This window comes from Epinephelus lanceolatus, chromosome 14 (assembly GCF_041903045.1).
Source record: "Epinephelus lanceolatus isolate andai-2023 chromosome 14, ASM4190304v1, whole genome shotgun sequence".
Classification (NCBI taxonomy): Eukaryota; Metazoa; Chordata; class Actinopteri; order Perciformes; family Serranidae; genus Epinephelus; species Epinephelus lanceolatus.
The window spans coordinates 36,492,533-36,514,399 of record NC_135747.1 but is presented as its reverse complement, the minus strand read 5'-3'; the positions used below and the strand labels follow the sequence as shown (position 1 = coordinate 36,514,399).

The window sequence follows — 21,867 nt, the reverse complement described above, 5'->3', positions numbered from 1 at the left end:
CCCACAGTGACCTCTACGATAATCACAGCCTCATGAAACTTCACAGCCTCAAACTAGAGACCTCGTGCATCTAGGGGATGGATGGCTTTCGTAGGTATATGGACAATAAGGAGGATTCTCAGCAGCTTCCAGAACAGAAGTGCTCACCATCCAACTGCAGAAGAATGCAATTCTTGCAGAAATCTCCAAATGTCAGAAGTTTTTGAAACCAATTCCCAGCATTCATTTTTGTTCCTCAAAGTCTTGGAGTCTTAATGTGGCATTGTTGACAATTTTTATCAACTATAAAGTGATATAAAATGTTAAAATTTGGCATCAAATCTGTGAGACTAATAATATCAACCCAAAAATCTTATGAGGCATAACTGAATGCAGGAATGGCCATTATATACTTCAATCATAATGTTCTACACCTCTATACACTCAACTTTAAAAGTTTAAATAAATGTCTAACCAAAAACAATGTTTATTACAAATTTGTGACAAGAAAAACTCAAATTAATTTCCAGGTTTCCAGGCTTTCAGATGATGTACACTACTTCTATGTGGTATCTACTGTTGACCTGCTATCTCCACCTAAAGATCCCCTCTCCCCTCTTAAAAAGGCAAAAATGGCTCTATGGTTGAGAGCTGAAGAGGTTAACAGATCAAAGTCTAAATATGCCATGTTACTAACATTCAAGGGAAAATCCCTCATTTAAAAACCCTCCACAAAACCAACACCACCCTTGAAGTTTCCTGTATATTTTAGTCTTTTTTGTGTGTGTTGCCTTTGCTGCACCAGAAAAAGCAAAAGTCTGAGTGTTGAGTTTGTGTTTGAGCCGACACACCTCTCTCTCCCACAGTCAGTCGGAGAGGAACGCTGTGTGAGAGAGGCCTCGCTAACCCCTATCAGATGGAGTTAAATTGCGAGCAGAACTGTTCAATCACTGCAGATCGGCCATCCCTCTCCGCATGGTTTTCCGATGAGGCAATTGGAAAAAAGCTCCAAGAATAGGTGATTACAGACGGAGCAGGAGAGGAGGGAAGAGAGAGGGAGGGAGGGAGGGAGGGAGGGCCTGTGAGAGAAAAGAGAGCGACCCCTACTCACTGGATCACATGGTCCAACAACAAGCTGCTGCTCACATTCAAGTGTACGTCTCGGTTATTTATACTTCATATGTGAGTGTAAGTCAGATCAGAACCACTGGCTGCAGACACACCCGCAAACTAACGTAAAACGCTGCTTCTAGATAATCATCTCTCCAACACACACACGCGCGCACACACACACAGAGCTCCCATGAACGCCACTATGTCTGTTAAAAACCCTTCAATAAACTATAACTTTTTTCTATCCCCCTTTTATTAACAGTTACACAGAGGCTAGACAAAGGACACAAAATGATTCAACTAGAAATGTCATCTTGTGGTTACACGTCTGCGCCAATCATTAGAGTTGCAGTTCACATCCATGTCTGTACAGACTTGCGTAGCCATGACCGTAGACAGTGCCTCACATTTGGATGCTGCTGTGAAGAAGCTACAAATTTTAAAACATGGATGCTTCACACACATCATGAACTAGGCAGCATGGACGATCTGCCCTGCCACCACAGTTTCAAGATTAGTGTCACGTATTCTGTATCTGACCAAATGTCTCCCCTTCTGTTGCCGAGTTAAGACACTGAATAATGTCCAGAAAAGTATTTTTGCAGAACATTATGATGTCACAGTGAAGCTGACCTTTGACCTTTTGGTCTGTCATCACTTCATCATTTTATCATATCAGATATCTGTGTGACATTTTGTCATGATTAACGTACAAACTACTGAGTTATGGCAAACGTACTATGATGTCACAGTGACCTTTGACCAACCCATGCTTGTACATTTTACGCAGTGACTGTACATAGAGATGGACATTACGTCTCCACTTCCTCCAACTGTACAGAAATGAAGCCAAAATATCCCGGACAAAGCCGCCGCCATCATGCAATGGTGACGTAATCTGGGGACAGAGTCTGAGCAGTAGCAATCTCTGTGGTATTGAGTTCTTACCCATACATCTGTTGAACCAATCATGATCGGCGCCACCAACTGGCACACACAGCTGTCATTACGAATGTCAAACCTGCTTTTTATAGCATCAAATAACTTAATCAAAGCCAAACTTTCCAGAAACAAGAACACGTGAACAAAGACCATCTTTGACGTGTATTTTGATATTTTAGTTTGGCCCATGTCCTGTTCGCTTACACAGAGGGGGCGGGGTTGAGACTTATCCTGCAGCCAGCCACCAGGGGGCGGTGGAGATGTTTGGGCTTCACTTTTGGGGAATGGTCAGGCCCCCAGGGATGCAGCTAAGCCTTGCATCCGATTTTTTCCAGTGGCCTAAAATCCCTGCAGTCCAAAAAGCATTTTTCCCCGTAGACCACCAACGTGAAAGAGACGTCTGTGAAACAGTTCGGTTCATCCCACAGCACCAGTTGTGCTTACCAAATGTGGGCCACAAGGCATCTCACTTTCCAAACCTGGCTCCAGACCAGCGAGCCGGGCTTCTTACCGATTTAAAGTTTGAGAGTAGGTTGAGAACGTTTCCGTCCAAAGACCTCTAATGATTCGCTTCATCAGATAAAACTGCGAGACTCTGAGCGCCATCTATCCTGAGGAAAACTTTGGCGGGAACCAGCTACTAGATAGTTCTGATTGCAAACAAGGTCAATTATGACTCTTTATATTCCACATTTTTACACTATAAAGGTTTTGTATCTGTAAAACTTTCCTTGAGCCGAAAAAGTGATTTAAAAAAATCTGGGATGTCGTCACAATGTAAAGTCTGTGAGCCAAGCAGGAACTTGTGGGCAGGGCCAGTGGGAGAAACACTACTGCACATATTCAGTGGGCCGCATACCATGAAAGTACACCTGAAAGCTAGAAACCTTCTTTGCTGTATGTGCCAGGTAAGCAACTCCATTGGAATGAATAGCTGCCATCTTGGGGTCCAGTATTTAGTTATTATTATACACCTATGGGAGCCATGTTGGAGTGGAGTCATGTTGTCCATCTTTATTATACAGTCTATGGTTTTACGAAATAGCGAGGCAGAATAATGATGCAACATTCCCGCCTTGGACAGGCTGTATATAGGGGGCTTGAGAGAGTGCTCTCGTCTCTGAAATTCAATGTCCTTCCTGTTGCCTGCTTAGGCTCGGCAGTCAATCGCACACGGCATGACAAACACAATATTACACACACTGTCATACTGCTTAGACAAGTTAGATTCAGTGCTGTGACACTGTTGGCACAGGTTGCTGATGTAGGTGTGGCAACACTGGTTCACCTTCCCTTCGGCACTACAGACAGCTGGTCTGGCTGTGAGGCACTCAGAGACAAGATGGTGTCAGCAAGGTATTCAGCAACAACAGTGCTTTGCTCAAACAGCGCTGCAGGGACGACAAAGGTAGGAACAAGGTGAATAATCTTTTCCTTCTTGCCTTTTATTCTTAAAGTCATACAGATTCTCATGTCATTTTTTTCTAGCAGAAACTCAGACTATTCTCTGGCTAAAGTGACTCCAGTGTGCAGATTTGCTACTTTTCTGTTTTATTATTATGCACTATTTTGGGTTTCAGACTTGAACAAATCAAGACATTTGTCACCTTGAGCTTTAGAAAATCGTGGCGTTTTTCACTATTCTTTGATGTTTGACTAAGCAACGATTGTTAAATTAAAAATAATGGTTAGTAGCACGCTGTAGAGGACGCTCCTTTAACAATTCTAAACACATGAACAACTGGGGCAAAGTTCTTTTGTCTGCACTCTGGCATTACAAGGTGAGAAAGGGCAGAGTGTGTTTCCTTTTTTAATTACTTGAGGCTGGTCTTGGACGCTAACCGCCGCCTCACCCAGCTGCTAAAAACAGAGCAGTAATCTCTTCTAATGCATTTTCCTGTAGCCCAAAACACACTGTGACTCCCCTGCACCGCGCACAGGAACAATCAATGGGCTCCAAGCAGCTGCCTGTGAGCAAATCCACAGCATCACACAGCTCTATTTCTTCACATGACCTCTGCTAACAAGCAGCTGATAGAAGAATCACAGACTGAGGAGGTCCTGTGGCTCTTTGATGACACACATCTGCAGAACGCCAGTGAAACCCATCTCTTTCTCGATTCATCTCGAGTACAACTGATCATTTTTCTGTCGGTCACTTTGATTATAACTCCTTGATTACTTGAGTGAAGATTTGATTATTTCTGCAGGACGGAGGCTCGAAACAATTGCTGCTTTACTTCTGACTGTAAGCTCTGATTACAGATTCTTGACGCAGAGGTCCAAATTGACGCCTCTGCAGGAAGTATTGATGAAAACTGGCTTTGAGGCTGAGCTGGAGAGACGAAGAACATTTATTTCCTTTGCTCGGAACACCCAGGTTCAGTTCTGCTTAGTAAAGGGATTTACACTGGAGCACACACACACAATTTGTTCTAGAGGAAACCAAAAGCCATTTTGATGCTTTGTGAGTTTTGAAAACGCCGTAATAATGAAACAAGGACAAGAGCTAACTTTTTTTGAATAAGAGGCCAAAATTCACTGCACACTTTCATTATTTTATCAGTCAAAAATATATTTAGATAACAGCTTTAAAGACTGACCACAAACTCTGATTTTGGACTTGAATCAGCTCCAGTTTTAACTTTATTTCCATGTTACATTCATTTACTAGATTTCTGTGTTTCCCACTTCTTTAGAATACCTTAAAAAATAAAGTGTGGTTTCCTTTTCATTTAGAAAAATAAATGTGCCAAAATAATGTGACAGAATTTTTCACTGTAACATATTTCAGTGACTATAATTTCTCATATTTTGTGGCTAATTGTATTTCATGTCTTGCTCTTGTCTTTTACTGTTAAGCACTTTGCGACATATGAGCTTAAAAGGTGCTTGAAATAGTTTCGTTTCCTGCTTACTTATATTTATGTGCATTATGCTGTTTCACTTTGTTTTATTTTAATCATCTATACATATTTATAACTTTTCTATAAAAGCACTAGTCAACATTTAGTTGACTATAGTGAAAAAGGTTTGTAGCTACAGCAGGCATTGACCCTGATGAAGACCTCTGAGTCAGAACTTAGTCTTTTTTTTTTAAATCTATATTGCCACGTAAAATACAGGCATTTTTTGCACAAACCCTACAGTGTGCCTTCGATTGTTTTTGAAGGAGACTTGCATCTTATATATTTTTTTTGAGAGTAAACTTAACCCATGCAATGAGCCCCTTACGAGATGGAATAATTTCTCAAATTACATTTTTTTTTTTTAAAGATATTTTTTCGGGCATTTTAAGCCTTTAATTGATAGGACAGACAAGTGTGAAAGGGGGGGGAGAGAGAGAGAGGGAGTGACATGCAGCAAAGGGCCACAGGCTGGAGTCGAACCCGGGCCGCTGTGGCAACAGCCTTATACATGGGGCGCCTGCTCTACCACTAAGCCACCGACGCCCCTTCAAAATTACATTTTGTTATTGATGTCCGACTCCTGCTTGAAATTATTTTACAGATATCAATGATCCACAGTTACCAGATGGCTTCTACCCATACTAACATGCTATTTAGTAAGTTAAAATAGTGTGTATGAGTTTTCGTATGTCTGAAGCCTTAGTATGAAACCACAAGAATGTGAATGACATAATATTTCCAAATAAACATTATAATGTGGCAACATTGGACACTGCGCTGGCATAAATATCCCACAATGCAATGCAGTAGTGATGAAAACATTACCAACAGCAGCAGTGACCATGGCCGTTCTGTAACATCAATAAGTGATGAATTATTTTGGTCATGAGTCTGCTGCCTGATGTGCAATTTAGAAAACACCATATGAAGTATTGTGGTTGGGAAACCATGACAGATGGATGACTTATTACAGCTTTGTTATGGAACATCATTGTTTGGGCTTTTTGTTAGCCATGCAAGCGGCGTGGCTCCAGGGACATTGGTCGGTCACTCCAACCCTTTGATCCAGATTGAGATATCTCAGAGACTATTTGCATGGCGTGCCACGACATTTGGTACACACATAAACATTATTCCTGCTACACATTAGCTTATCAGCATGTAGCTAAGATGCCTGTGACGAGATGTTACACAACGAGTTAGGCTGTGGTTAGCATTTCCAACAGCTGAAATAACTTTCTCCAACAGACGTTATGAAAAATAAAAGCTCCAGAGGGTTCATCATGCTGCAGATGATGGTACAGATGAGGCTGGCGTAGGTTGCCATGGTTATGAGTCTCCAAATGGCAAAGAGGCTCTCAAGAAGTGGCGTGGTAATTACAGCTCAGTGCGTCCAAAAAGACACACACTACTGTTCATGTACATAAAAGTATGCTGAATGACAATACACATATTGGGTATGTACAGCAAAGTATGTGGTTTCATACGCAATGCAGGTTAGAATATTTCTTTTTATAGAAGAAGAAATAGTTTAAATATTAAACCTATGCCACTCTGGATTCAACATCAGCTTTATGTTAAAGGTCGGACAGCTTCACTTTAAATTAGAGGGCAACTACTGTAGGACTGACACACTTACACACACGTACACCCAGTATTTACCAGTGTTTCAGTGGTTGCTAGTGATGACTTTTCCTCCCCCGTTGAATAAACAGTCTCTGTGACGACTAAAGCCATAATTTGATCCACTTTCACGTAAATTCTGCTTCAGATGAAACTGGGAAAACGCAAATTCCTGGTTAACTCTATTTGTTACTGAAGTGGAAGACACACTGTTCCCTCTCCAGCCAGTTTCCCATACACTGTGCACAGATGCTGGAATCAGAGGCCATTAAAAACACAGACTCAACAAGCAATTACTTCCTGTAAATAAAGCAGAAATGGCACGGTATGAGTCACACTCCTGCTGACGTTGGCCTCCCATCACTTGTTGAGTTTCTGAATTTAAGAAACATGAAATCCTTGAGATTGTGGAGGGAGATAAACAGCCACTGAGACCGTAGTCAAGGTAATAGAAGAGTAACTGTGCTGACTGATCCTGCTTTGTGAACGCTACGCTACATAAAATGAACAGCAGAGGTTGTAGAAAAGCATTAAATTTAGATTTAAGTGCACAAACGCAGACATGTGGCCTTTATTACACAATATTATTATTCTGTAAATGCAGTCCTTAGACCTCATGTGATTTTTATGCTCTTTATTCTCCAGTCATTCCCTGCACAATGCGATCCATTGAGCAAAGGAAAGTTCATTAATTTTAGTGTGGCGGGTGTGTAATAACCTCTTCATCCCGGGGGATCTGCTTTCAATGGGCAGATTTGAATTACTTCCATCTGTCGTTCGTAACAGCCTCACCTGTCAGTGCCAAATCACCTGAAGGTGCCGCAGATTATCAAACACAAGACGTGCCAAATTGTCAAAAGAAAGCAAGACAGAGATTAATGTGACATGTTTAAATTAGTTAAATGACTGCTGGTATCAACTGGAACAAAACTGCAGCTTTGAAAACACCATTTTAAATCAAGCAGGTCCATACTGTGAGAACCGATGATTTTGGGATCTCTTCACAGCTAATATGAAGAGGAGGAGCAATAACCAGATGCAAGTGGCATATTAGTGTTGTTTTAAGACAAATTTAAACCTGTCCTTAAAGTCATTCCTGTTACTGGCACTACTTATCAGCACACAACCTCACATTTCACTGATAAATACACTTCAGACACACTGCACTGGTTCAGTCCTTAAAATTTAACCCTGAAATGGTAGAAATTCTCCACAGTGGCTGGTGGACACCCTGATGCCAACACCGTCACTGTTTAATCAGCAAGCTGGGGCAACATTATTCAAACAAGACGCCAATAACAGTTCGCACTTTGCCTCAAACTACAGAAACACCACAAGCAACATTTAACCTTCAGTGTGTCTCACAATAACCAGAATCCAACATGATATCTCGTCTATTTAAAATATGTCAGTATATTCTTGAGCTCAACTTGAAGGACAATGCTGACGCTCCTCCAGGCTGAGAACAAGTACTTAAAGAAAATATGAAACTATATTCTGAATAAATCTGACTCTTAGACTCCGATGAAGATTGGACTGCAGCCGCTAATACCAGTATGAATTTTGCATCACTTGCAACCACTATCTGCGCCATCTTACGGCCCGATTCACACAAAATATTGCGCTAATGATATACGGCAAAAACATGGCCATAAAGTTTTGCAGTCGAGTGCAATTTGCCCTTTATTTTCAACTGATATCAATTATCCATGTGGTAATGTCTTGTGAAAGGAGTGAAAAAAGTCTGACCTTGACTATACCGACTTGTTTCTGTGCAAAGTTTGTCACTATAGAGGTGTTCACATTCCTCTACCGAAGGGGGTGATGCCTGGCACTTCCCTAAAATCTGAGATAAATCTGGTGGTGTCATCTGGTGGAGGCATGCTTCCCAGGCGTCTGTATGATACCAATACCAATGTATAGCACATGGGGTAAGTGTTTCTTGTAGGCTTTCCCCAAGACAGCCTGTTCTGAGAGAAATGTCTTCATTTTAACCCAATCCACGACTTTTTTCCTAACCCTTACCAAGAAATCCCCTGGTAGAAAGCCCTCGAGGAAAATATCTCCCAGTTGCAAATGAACACCAGGCAAGCTAGATTAGGCATGTCGCTAATATGAAAGCCAGTCGCTGTCTAATATGGGACTTCAACACAACAATGGCAAACAAACCTGAGCACAGCCCAGCGCAGATCGGACTTGTCAGTGCAGAGATCCGACTTAGCATTAGCATGATGAAAGCTGTGACAGCAAACATGTTACAGTGACCAGATTTTGGATGCAGATCGGATCTTCAAGCTTCCTTTCACTATACCTTCCAAAAACTCCGTCGTAGCAGATATTACTGTAAGTTTCACAAAAAACAACAATGTGTCCGAAACTGCCAGTTAGGCTACAAGCTAAAAAACAACAGAAACAAATAAAAGATGCTAACTGCTGATACCATTCTGATAAGTCTGCCTGTCGTCTATTTTGGTGCACAACAGACTCCTCATCTCATCTGAGTCTGGGTCTGGGTCTGACAGAGGGTCAAACAAGTCTGGCTGCATCTCTACAATGTTTCCTCTGATGCTAGCACTAGCCATTCTGGCGAATACTCATCTTTCACCGGTCAACCTAACGCAAGCAGCCCTGAAGAAGGTAGAAAGCTAAACGTACCACAAACAGTGGTGGTGGGCGGGGCAGAGGCCAGATCCAGAGTTTCTCAGTGAGGGAGACAGAGTAGATCTGCTGCCAGACCTTTGTCAGAATTTTTTTTTTTTACCTTTCATGTGGGAAAACCATGCTAAACAAAATATTAGTATTGCTATAAGTATTTAAAACATGTCTGGAGGGGGACTTCAATCGGCATCCATTTAATAGCTGTTGAGATATTGGACCAGACCACTGACAGACAGACCAACACTGCGATCCATTAAGCCACTAGCCTGGCTTAAAACACTTCACCAAGTAAAGACAAACAAAGTGAGTGTAAGACGTTCATCCCTTTAGTTTTAACTACAAGCTGCTACAAAGCACTAAGCACAGAACTGAAAGGAGCTCTGAGCCACCGACAAACTGTAAGTTCAGCTTTCCAGCACAGTGACACACTGACCCGTTGATCATGCTGAGCAGGCCCTCCACCAGGTGAGCCAGGTAGGAGACCTGGGCGCTCTCGTCGGGGAAGATGGGCCCGTGCATGGAGGCCAGCTGGGCCAGGCACTGCAAGGAGTCCTGGGCCATGTCCGAGTCCTCCCGAATCTTCCTGTGTACCTGCAAGACGAGAGAATAAATGTAAGTCTCAGTCTCTGTTTTCAAGTTATAACACAATGTACTCAAGTGAAGGATAAACCTCTGAATGAACCCACAGATACCTCAGATATCCGAACATAGCCCTGTGAAAAAGACAGACTGACATAAAATATGTGGAAAAACTTCTGCACAGTGTCACGTTTAACAACTGAACAAGCACAGATCATTCCAGTCTTGTCTTCTTGCCCACCTGCAACATGAGAACAAGGAGGGTTCACATTTTTCCCTCTGGATTAACAGAGGCAAAGCTCAGCTGTGTGGTCTGAGTCAATGTCTCATATCCTCCCTGATTCTCATGACCACCTGCAGGACTGCAACACATCTACCTGACATTCTCCCCCAGAGTGCCTTTTATACATGAAAGACCACAGCAGAATAAGCTTAGTGCAGGATTGTTTCAGTGATTCCCACAAATCTAGCACTCATAATGCAGGAAATTCCAGCACACATTTACAGTAACATCTGATAAACTTCAGCCAAAGTTTGCACTGGTGTGACTGGCCAAAATGCTCCACCAGCCAGACCAACTTCCGCCTCCAGGACAAAACACCTGACACACTCTCTCCCTTTCACTACCAGGTGTATGAGTCCCGGCTGCTGTTGCAGAATCTCTCTTGTGAACACATACAGACAGGTTACAATAATATGGAGTGTTGAAGGTATACAAACATGATAGACCGCTGACAGAACCTGAAGGATGATGTGTAAATGGCAGCAACAGTGAAGTCAATGTTAAAGTTATTCCTCAGGCTCCTCAGACAGGCAACAGTAATGCTTCTAAGGTGAAGCAGCAGTCCAAAGACACGTTTCAGCCTAACTGGCTCAGAAATATCCGCGGCTCCGACTTAACAGTAAGATAAGCTGATGATTTTGTAAAATGTACAGTGCGGTGACTTTTACCAGCCAGTTTTACAAAACTGCTCAGATGGTGTTTCTAATACAGCAGGGACAGGGAATAACCAGAGCAGAAGAAAGCAAAAGAAAGACTAAAGACAAAGAGATGACTACTAGAGAGAAGGAGAAAGAGACAACAAGTGACAGCATATGTAAAGAGTTCGGAGAAGCCTGAGGAGAGCAACGAAATGTAATCTGAGGTACGAATAGAACAAGGTAGTAAGTACAGTTAAGGTCCCCCTTAAAAATGAATTCAAGGCTCTGCAAAACCAGCTGAACTGAGTGAAACAGAGAAGGTGTGATGGGAAACTGCAGTATAAGCACAATTTAAATGGTGACAGCTTTGACTCATGTCATCTGAGAAAACATGTCTGATGGCTCCACAGGGAGGTCAGAGGTCAGGATCACCAACAGAGCAGCGACCTGTTCAGCAACACTTAGAAGCACGCTCGACAGTGAAGTAATTTAAACTTGTCTTCTTGACTCCACTGCACCTGTTTGTAGTGTACATATATTAAACTGTGCTACTTTGTCTTTGTTGAATTATTTGCATCACCTTATGGAGTCTAGGTCTCAGTTTATAGTTTGTGCTTTGAATGATAGATTCTGAATTTGTTTTTTATGGTTAGGAATATTACTGTGATTTAATTTAAACTTAAATTCACCGTTAAACATTTCAATTTAAAACTTACATTTATAAGCAAATTACTGAATGTGAATTTATTTTATTTTTGTCTTAAAAATCCTGGTGCAGTTGAACCTCAAATAAAACACAATTCAAAAAGTTTTGCAGCAATATTCGACTGAAATAAGTGAAGCTGTAAACGGCATTTTTTCATTCACTTTGAGACCTGAGCAGTTATTACTTGGCAGAACATCATCACTGTTTCAACAAACCGGCAAGTATGTGTTTAGAATTTTCAAAGTTGGGGCACATAAACAGATATCATAAAACTGTCTGAAGCCAGAGGCGCCACAACTAAGGAAATGGAAGGACACAATTAACAAAATGTATAAAATGGAGACAATAAACCACAGAATCAGAAATCTAGATAAATTGTTTGATATAAGATGGAAGAAAGTACAGAAAAAAAGTATTGTACAAAAGTAGATGGGAAGGAGGGAGAGGAGAAAGATGGAAAAAGGGGGGCAAAAAATGAAAAAGTATTTACTTAAAAGGTATTCCCAGAACCAAAACCTGTTCTTATTTCATGTTAATTTTTTTCTTATTAGCTTATTTAAATTATTAACTTTTTAAATTTATTTTATGTTATTTATCATTATAATCAAATGTATATATGTATTATTTATAATATTATTATTGTCATGAATATTATTTTCTTTTATTCTTTTGAAATGTTGGGATGGGTGGGAAAGATAAACAGTAGCTGTTATAAAGATTGATACTTCCATTTTCGTTTTCTTTTTTATCTGAGAGGTAACTACAGTAAAATATTGTAATTTTACAAATATTAAAAAAAAAAAAAAAAATCAGATTTCCCTGACAAGTTCAAGCAACCAGATTTGCTCTATTTAAAATAAATAAATCAAAATAAAATAAGATAAATGAAATAAAATAAAAATTAAAACTCTTCCATTATGGCACATGCTGGAGTAACCACCTCCACAAATCATGAAAATGATCCTTAACATCTTGCCATACTTTACTGATTTACTGTTGTTAACTACGTACAATTCTCTTTATTAAAGGCGACCAACTTGAACTCTTTGCTTTGGCTTTATGCAACAGCTCCAACAGGATTAAATTTAAGACTTTTTTATACCTTTAATACCACACAGAATGCAATTTAATACAGTTTTAACGGTCAAAACAGTCAATGAACGACGTTTATCAGTACTTCCCCACTAAAAGCCCTCATAATATGACTAATAATTTCTGCCACTAACAGATTATGTGTTTATCTGTTTTGCACATTGTTCTTTTGTTTTCCAGGATGAGTCTTGCTTTTTACCTACTTCGCTTATTATTGAGTATAAAATCCGCCAGATCATTATAACTGTGTTCTTTTGTGCCACTGTTATCTTGGTATAGAAGAAAATAAGATTGTTTTAATCAGAGTGTCTACAGCTTCAGGCAAGTTATATTTGAGACTTTTTAAACGATTGAATGCAGAAAGCCCCCAAAACACAAGAACTGACATCAATTACTTAGGGTTATGGACAATTTAATTTTAAGTAAATGCCAGAAGCAATTATTTTAAAAAAAGGTGTTACCAATTATTTTGAGATTCTACAGTGCAACATCAGACAAACGATTAATCACAAAATCATACTTCTCGTCTTAGCATTTTTAAGAGCTTTGACAGATTGATTTAAGACACTTTAATACCAATTAAGGCCTTATTTTTAAATTAATTTGGTGCCTTTTATGACTTTTTAAAAGAATAAGCAGTTTTTGTTTTATTTACCAGTGTGGAGTGTGTCCAACAATCGCATGCAGTTAAACATTGTTAATAAAAATAACAAACTGATTTACGTTCAGTAAAGTTTTTGCAATAACTGACGTTCACCCAAGCCGCTGAGCTTCTCAGCTTCTGTGGCTGGCAGCAGTGACAGTGTGTTGGCTACAGGTCTGATGGTCCTGATGGAAACTCCCCAACAAAGGACCGAATAGCCTTCTGCGTCCACAATCACTATTGCACCAGTTTTACTTGTTTTAAAGTTTTTAATCAAATTTAAGATAGATATTTGGACTTTTTTATTAAAATTCAGTCACTGCAGGTGAGTATTAAGGTAGACTTGGTCCCGTGCAGGGGTAGGATTCATGTGAGAACATGGTTATTAGAGTCAGTTAAGTTAATCTACATTTTGCCAACTGGAAAGTGCAAGTATAAACTGAGGAGTAGGTTTAAATATTTGTAAAATCACAAATGAGGACTTCCAGAAAGAAGATGTTGACTTACTTTGACGAAAACAAATTAAAAGATAGATAACAGAAATTAGATAAAATGTTTGTAGCATTTAAGACCCCACAAACTCAAATTTAAGACTGTTTATTGACTTTTAAGGCACAATTTATAAGAAGTAACACATCTCAAGACTTTTAAAGGACATGCAGACACCCTGCTTTAGGTGTATACTTAGCCTGCAACTGCATGCAACAAGTTATGACTAATGTTATCGTCTACGGCAGGTAGGGAAAGCATTCAAGATCTTTGCACATGAAATTCAAGACTTTCTGATACCTTTTAAGGCTTTTATTTGAACTGCATTCAGTGTTTTTAAAGACCTTTCAGCCCTAGTAGATGCCTGTTTATATTATGTCTCTGAAAGGACAAACACGGACCCACATCACATCCCCGAAATACAGTGTGTGAGGGGGAATTTAATCCACGAATGTTGATTAATGTCGAGACTTTTATGCTTTCTGCCGATGAAACTTAAATCAAAATAAACAGCATAGAGAGCACCACTTTGAAATAGAAAAGTCGCCGAGCGAGAACGAAAAGGTGAACCTGCCTCGTCCTCCTGTCACCACTTTCAAAAACAGTTCAGCTGATACCAGTCAGAATTAAATACTCACTGGCGTCACCCACCACCCAGCGAAGCTGAGCCGAAGCGAAATGGCGAATTGATTTTTCGACGCGTCCGTCTCTTCAGAGACGCTGTGACCCCCTGGTCTCTAACAAACAATCACTGAGCTCGTCTGGACACTGCAGACAGCCTCAATCAAACCCAGAGAGGAAGGTATCCGGCTCCTGACGGAAAAAGACTCCTCGATTCAGTCTCATCTCAGCTCCGAGCTCCTGTTCATCTGTGGGATTTGGGGGTTTGTCCATGCCGAGCTGTCACACTCCGACAAGAGAAGAGGCATTGTTGGTTTCAACTGTGCACAAAGACGAACGTTACAGTAAGGCAGCAGCAGTAACAGCACTGCGAGTCATCACAGCCTCTCAGCAACATGGGTTTCCACTGACGGCACTACGCGGACGTCTGGAGCTCAACTGCCTTCCTCCTGTGAGCTCTCTTCTCAGCCAGTCCGAGCTCTTTTCCTCTTCCTTCTGCTTCTCCCGCGTCTTGAACTGTCATCCTCTTAAATCCAGAGTGAGTGCTTCTTCACCGGCTCCACACACTAAGCCAGCGCATGGCCCCATCGCAGAGGCAATCAAACTTTCAACCTCCCTCTCCTTGTTGCTTCTTCCTCTTCCTCCTCTCAAATCCTCTCCCCTTCTCACTCCCTCCCCCCCAAAATTCTTTCTCGCTGCCTCTCCCCAACTCCCCCTCCCCTCCCTTGTCTCTCTGCTCTCCAGCTGGGGTGCCTGGTTGGTCGTAAGCCACGCTGCTGGGAAGAGATCTCAGATGCTAACGTAGCGTAGCCACCATAGTCTCTGCTGCTGCTGCTGCCCTCTTCCAGAGCGTGAAGTCATCCTCTGGAAGAGCTCAGTGAGGAGGGAGAGGAGGAGGAGGAGGAGGAGGAGGAGGAGGAGGAGGAGGAGGGGGAGCCGGGTGAGTGAGCCACAGAGAGAGACAGAGCAAGAGGGAGGGGTGGGAGAGGTAGTGCAAGGCCAAAGGATTGAACAGCGCGAGCTCTGAAAAAGCAGCTGCACCAGCGAATGATCCGTGCGATGCCAGTAATGTCAGTCGCCTTGAGTCTGACTATAGTTAGAGATACACAGCATGTGTGTGTGTCAGTATGCGGGGAGTGGGATGGATGGAGGGAGAGAGAACAAGATACAACAATATGGAACATTTTGGGCATGCAGCTCAGATGACAGCAGATTTTGCACACTGATTAATCAATGGATTTGGTACCAGCAAAGTGTTGGCGTTGTCACAGCTGCTAATTTGGTGCTTATTATGTTTGATCTGACACTGGACTGGACTTTTTTTTTTCATTTAACAAAAATATTATCAAATATTAAATGTTGTCTGAACACAAGTGGCCACACAGAAACAAAGCCACAATAAAATAGTGTAAAACTGGCAAAATTATGACATGAACTGAAAATATGAAAGAAAAAAAGAGTATCTAAATGGTGGCATGTTGGTTTTAAAGCTGGGGTAGGCAGTCACCTCTTCTGCTCTGTTTTTAGTCTAAGAATCTATCCTGTGACGGAAGACTTTGGCCAATCACAGGTAATTTCAGAGAGAGGGCGTTCCTATTGGCTGTTCCCTTGGTGAAAACCCGATTTAATGGTGGAAATTCCTGCAGAGAAAGTTACTATTCCAGCACTGGCAACAACTGCCTACACTGCAAAGCAACCCAAAAAAGGAAGACGGATTTATCAGAAACAAAGTCTAAAAGAGAATCTGACAATAAACGAACTAAAACATATCAACATCAGCAAAGTGTTTCAGAGATGGAGAGAAAATGTTGCTAATATTTTAGCCTTCATGGCTGCTGCTTCAGATTCAGGCTAATGTAGCCAATGTTAGCGAGAGCCTGATATTACAGCGTGTCCTCCGCCTTACTCCCTGCTGCTAGAAACCACCTCGCCAGGAAGACAGTGGGCAGCAGCTTTAGAGACTGACCCCCAGTCAATGGCCATAGCAACCCGAATCCAAACAGTGCAAACCCTTTGGGACCGCACAGCCCCGACTCCCTGCTGGATCAGCAAACTTTCTGTTGCTGCTGTTACACAGGTTAGACCTGGTGCTACCGTGGGCCACCCAGCACTGGGGGGTTTGTACTGAACAAAATTCAAGTGTGCATCTATTGCTAGCTCACCTACCACCACTGAATGCCATTAATGTTTACATGCCGTGCTATCATAAGCACAAGCCTCTCATCCATGAGGAAGATGCATACTTCCTCCTGAGCAGGGATACAGTTGATGGGATGGTTCGGTAGAAAGAAAGTAGTTCCCACATGAAACTGCTCACAACAAGGTCTGTGGATTATCTTGAATAACCAGGTCATGATTTCTTGAAAGAGACATGTATATTTTGTTTTTCAAATATAAATATTTTTTGGCACTTAGTTCCATTATATTGGAAAAAAGACAGACATCTCTACAGCTGATATCTCTGACACTCTACAACTCAAACCAAAACCAAGCTAGATGGATAAATAGCACTACAGGTAAGAGGTAAAATATGTCTTTTTGATTTCGGGGTGAACTGTCCCTTTAAAATACAACTCATAGCCGCTGTGGTTCTGCTGTCTGAGACAAAAAATAGCTGATACCAGATCTAATGATTCTATGAGCTTGGTTATCTAACTTTAATTACTTCGAAATGTTGAACGCTAAAGCTAAATACATTTGATAAGGGATTTGAAAAGATAAGGCTCTGAAAAGTAGATCTGATACTGGACTCAGATTCATTAAACCCAAACCTCACTGCAGACATATTTTAGTCTGTACCAAAGATGTATTGGGGTGCAATACCCATTCTATATTAAAGTGAAAGAATATAATTGGGAAGGAAAGAAAGGGCGGTTAGGAACAAGGAGAGTCAAAGCAAAGAGAAAGAAAATGAGCTATAATGAGAGAAAACTGAGGGAAGAAGAAAGGCAGGTGGACAATGAGGTGAGGGAGAGGGCGAAGGAAAGAGGATGAAGAGAGAGCTTGACGGCAGAAGAGGAGCGGGAAAGAGAGGAGTGGGGAGACAGAGAATGAGGAATGATATTTATAGAAGGAGACAAAGCCTGGTGTCTGTTACCTCGGGGGGCTCAGAGGCTCATCTTTCTGTTTTTTCAAATCAACACTGTGCTTCCAACTTATTGTCTTTCGCTCTCTTTTCCACCATCACCCTCCCGCTCTCTTTCAGATTGGGTTACTGTCTGCCTGCAGGCCAAGTCAGAAGAGAATCAGCCTCTGCTGCAGCCTCATCAGTCCCTGCACTCCACACTGATTGTGTTTACTGGCTAAACACGAAATGCTTACTGTGTGTGCTCTCGTACTTCTATCTCTGTGAGGACTGGCTTTTCTATCTTTGCGAGGACAATGTAGATACGTATCATACAGTATGTTTCCTGGAAATTTAATTGAGAAGCTCCATAGATGAAAAAAATACCATATTAGTGGGTCTGTTATTGGCCAATCTAATAAATGAAATATCTAAAAATGAAAGTATTGTATCATATTGATGCATCAGCGCTTCAATATTGCCAAACAGCGGTGGTACTAATACAATGATGCCACAAAATCTGTCATGTTTGATGCATTTCTATTGTCTGATAGTATATAACGTCATGTCCCTTGGTGAGGAGCAATTTTTTTGTTTAACAATGTCATTAATTTTCAGTTAAACCACATATTTGTTTGCAGCATTTAATGGAAATGAAAACATGTAAGAGCATAGGATAGCTGCACTAGAGCAGCTGGAGACGGCTTTTTGTAAATGTTTTCGCGTTTCTGTGCTCTGAGCGCCTGGCGATTTTGGCGGAGCATTCTGAACTCCTCCAGTTGAAAAAACTTCCAACTCAGTGCGGAAAAACACCCCACCTCATCTCACTTTTCATCATCTTTTTTTCCCATTGTCCACTTGGATGATTTGAGAGGTGGGCCTTCTGTGGTGGTCACGGCAACAAGTCTACAGTTAGTAAACAATGGAGGGGAAACCGGTGGTAGCGTTTGCTGGATACCCAGAGCTATACGGCCCAACAATAGACAGCAGGTTGTCAAACTGCCCCTGAGTCATCCTAAAATATGTCTGGAAACGGCCATCATGGATGCGAAGCTCCTGGACCAACTGGTGGTACTCCCCATGACCCACCCTCTTTTTTAGGGTCTCATGTACCCACACAGATCTCTGTTTATCTGCTGACAGCCTGTCACCCTCAACCAGAGCTACAGACAGTACCCTCTGCCTCAACATGTCAGGAACTACACACTGATTACTGGGAAATAACTAGAATAAATTAACAGTAGACTGATCACATGGCAAGGTTAGAATAAGGATGTGAGTCTGTGGTTGCCTGGAAACAATAATAAGGTGCAGCGAGCATTTTTTTTCATGCATCTCGGTACCCTAAACTGCCAACTCCATCAAATACACTGTGCCCGACTTATCACCCTCTTCGTGTAAAGCCTGAAGGCTTCTAAAGGTGTCACAATGCTTAGTCATGCACCTCTGAATTTTCGTATCTAGCTGCCCACTGTACGTGCTTCGCTTTTTAGTTCAACAGGGATGCCTATAAATAAGACTGGCCGAGGAGGTTCGCCTGCACAAACATCCGTAATGTTCTCCAATAACAATTTTTCATTGAGAGATCAGAGGGGCGGTCAACCAGTCTTAAATTCTTGGAAAGAAATAGCTGTCCAAACTGGGGAAAGAAGAGGCTTTTTGCCGCAGGTTGTGGAAGAACATGAGAGATCACTGTAACCCTCATGGAAAGAGTGGCGACCCGTGGGGAAACAAAGCAGTATAATATTATTGTGACTTTAATGTAAGCAAAAGATGTGATTACAGTACACAACTGCACATTGGTGTTTAGTACTGTTTACTACTGTGCTGCCAGGCAGCCTAGTTTTCCAGTAATGTTTACCAGTGAAACTTGTTGACTTCTTGCTTATCCATACAAAATAATGTTCGTATGCCACCCGGTGTTTCAGAGCATGCAACAGAGCATAAACTCCTCTATGCACGTTCATAGTTTGCACTCCATCAACGGAGGCCTTTGGGTTGTAGCTGCTGCAGTAGTGGGCCATTGAACCTTGCAGTGATTGGCTGTGAGCAAAGCCATACAAACAATCTTTTTTTTTATATATATATCTGGGTATAAAAAGGATCAAATACAGGAATTGTTTCGATACTACTTGGTATTGGTGTTATTTCGGTCAATGCCTTAAAGCCACTGGGTAAGGATACCCAGCCTTAGTAGCTACAGCATCACCACATCACGCTTGATTATAACTAAAGCTTTAGACAGGTAGTCCTGATGGTTTAGGAAGTACAAACGTGTATGCCTGTGTGTTTATGTGAGTAAGTCTGTAGAGATGTATCTACAGGAGTAAAAGCCAGTCTGCATTAAAGAAAACACATGGGTTGTTTTGTGTTTGTATGTGTATAAGAACCCTTATACTTATGGTTGGATGCGTGTAACAAAGTGTGTGACACATGTTCAGTGTGGTTGCATGTGTTACAGTCTTACTGTAGCGCGTGTGTGTGTGCATGTCAATTTGATGCGATGAAATAAACCAGATCCATCCAAAGAGTCTTGGATGTGTGTGTGTGTTTACATGTGGGTACATAATCACAATTTAATGCCGCTCTCTAATCACTCAGAGCCAAACAGAAACTAAAAACTCAAGAGAAACACAAAACAGACAAAAACACACAGCTGAGGCCAAAATTACAGATGCTTCAGTCTGTGTGTGCACTCTCCTTTTCTTCTGTTTCTTTTTTTGTTGCTGGAGCCGAGGTGTGTGCTGTGGTCAGGAGGTGTTAAATCGACAAAAGTGGAGCGTGTTTATTTTGAAGGAGGCCAACAATCACCAGGGTCCTCTTCCTTTTCAATCTACCACGGCCAATTTATCCCCAAACCTCTCTCACGCTCCTGCAAACTGCATCCACGTTTCACTCTCTGTAAATTGTCTTTCTCTGTGCTGTGTTTTTTCTTTGTCTCCCCCGTAAAAATGATAAACCTCTTTCTATTCCTGCACCTCTACTTTCATTTTCTCCTTTCTTTCTCTTCACCGCTACCCTCATTCTTTTCTGATTCTCTCAACTCTCATTCATCCACCTTCAATCACTCCATCTCTGAGTCTCAGACTCGTAGCTGTCACTGGCTGAAGTGGAAAAGAGATGAATGCTTTTCCAAAACCTCAGGAGACAGAATGACACTTTAAACATCAGATTAAACATCTCCTCGGCAGCAAAATGACTGCTACAAACTGTATAATTACTGAGCTGATTTCCATAATATGTGCTTGGAGATCCCGACCTCAGGCCTGGTGGAGACCAGGAGCTATCAATAATGGTCTGGCTCCAGTGTTTTCTCACTGGTTTGTAGATTCATTGGAATCATTGTCAATAAACACGTCAATCATGTCTGATATTCAAAACCAAAAAGGTCTCGATGGTTACAGATACTGGCTACTGGTTCTGATAGGCTGGTGTAAAATTCCTGTTCATCACAACTTGGGTCTTGTTGTCTTAGTTTTGTCCATCATTTCTATTAGCAATGATACTGCACACGCCATTGTAATTGCCGATATCTGGGAACACAACATTGCTGCTGCAACAGGGAGCCCTTGTGCACTTGAGGTTTATGTCTCTCTCCCTCACTTCCTGTCGTCTCTCTGAGACATGTTGGATCCAAAAACCAGACAGTAACAAAGTGACTAGGAGAGTTGTGAATGGCAACTGCAAAACACCACGTCGTAGATCTAAATTTGGCCAATCAGCTTTCTCCTGACAAGAGTGGAACACATTACCTACTGAAATCAAATTGATTGCAGATACAAAATAATTTACGACAAAGATAAAGTACGGGCTGAAAGCAAACCTGAGCTGTAGCCATTTTTAGCTAACTGTATTGGTGTCTTGTGTTTACTGAATGAGTACTACATTTTATAACCACATTTGTAGTATATAGTGGTTTTATGATATTGATAGCTGTAAATTTTGTACAGTACAGTTACTGGGAACGAGAGTTGAAAGTTAGCAATAGCTATGCTCCGTACCTGGAACTATGTTAAATTACATTGCCCGTATTAGAATAAATTCTGAATTATTTTACTTTTGACTGTCTAATAAAAGCAATGTAAAACAAGCGGACAACAGGTTTTAGATCAATATCGTCTGCTGCATGTCAAACAGAGGTATAGAAATAATTCCTCATTGCACAGGAACAAGACTTCACTGGATGTAAGGAAGGTCAAAGCTTAGTCTAATGGATGTTTGTTACCAGACAGTTTGTGTAACAATTTCACAGTCTACCTTTCAGCTATTGAAAACCTACCACGTCATGTCAGTATTGCAATGAACTGTGGGCAATTAAATCTGTGAAGTCTGTTGAAATCTACATCCCAAGCGACTCTCTGGAAGTCTGCACGAAGTCCGCTTGAGGCCCCTTGTGGACTGGTTGAATTGTGTATTGTGTATTTGGACAGCACAAAGCACTTCCAGATCACAAAGTCCATGAACTTGCAAGTGCAGTGAAGTCTAACTTTAAACCTTAATAAAATGTACACAGGTGAGTTATATAAAA

General features: G+C 41.4%; 1 protein-coding gene across 1 annotated transcript in view; it reads right to left on the bottom strand.

Annotated features, from left to right (window-relative positions):
* xpo4 (exportin 4) overlaps positions 1-21,867 on the bottom strand; it is an 82,957-nt gene that overhangs the window by 19,322 nt on the left and 41,768 nt on the right. Inside the window, exon 8 of the mRNA XM_078174659.1 lies at positions 9,658-9,815. Within this exon, the coding sequence (XP_078030785.1) occupies positions 9,658-9,815 (158 nt within the window). The remainder of the gene's footprint in view (positions 1-9,657; positions 9,816-21,867) is intronic.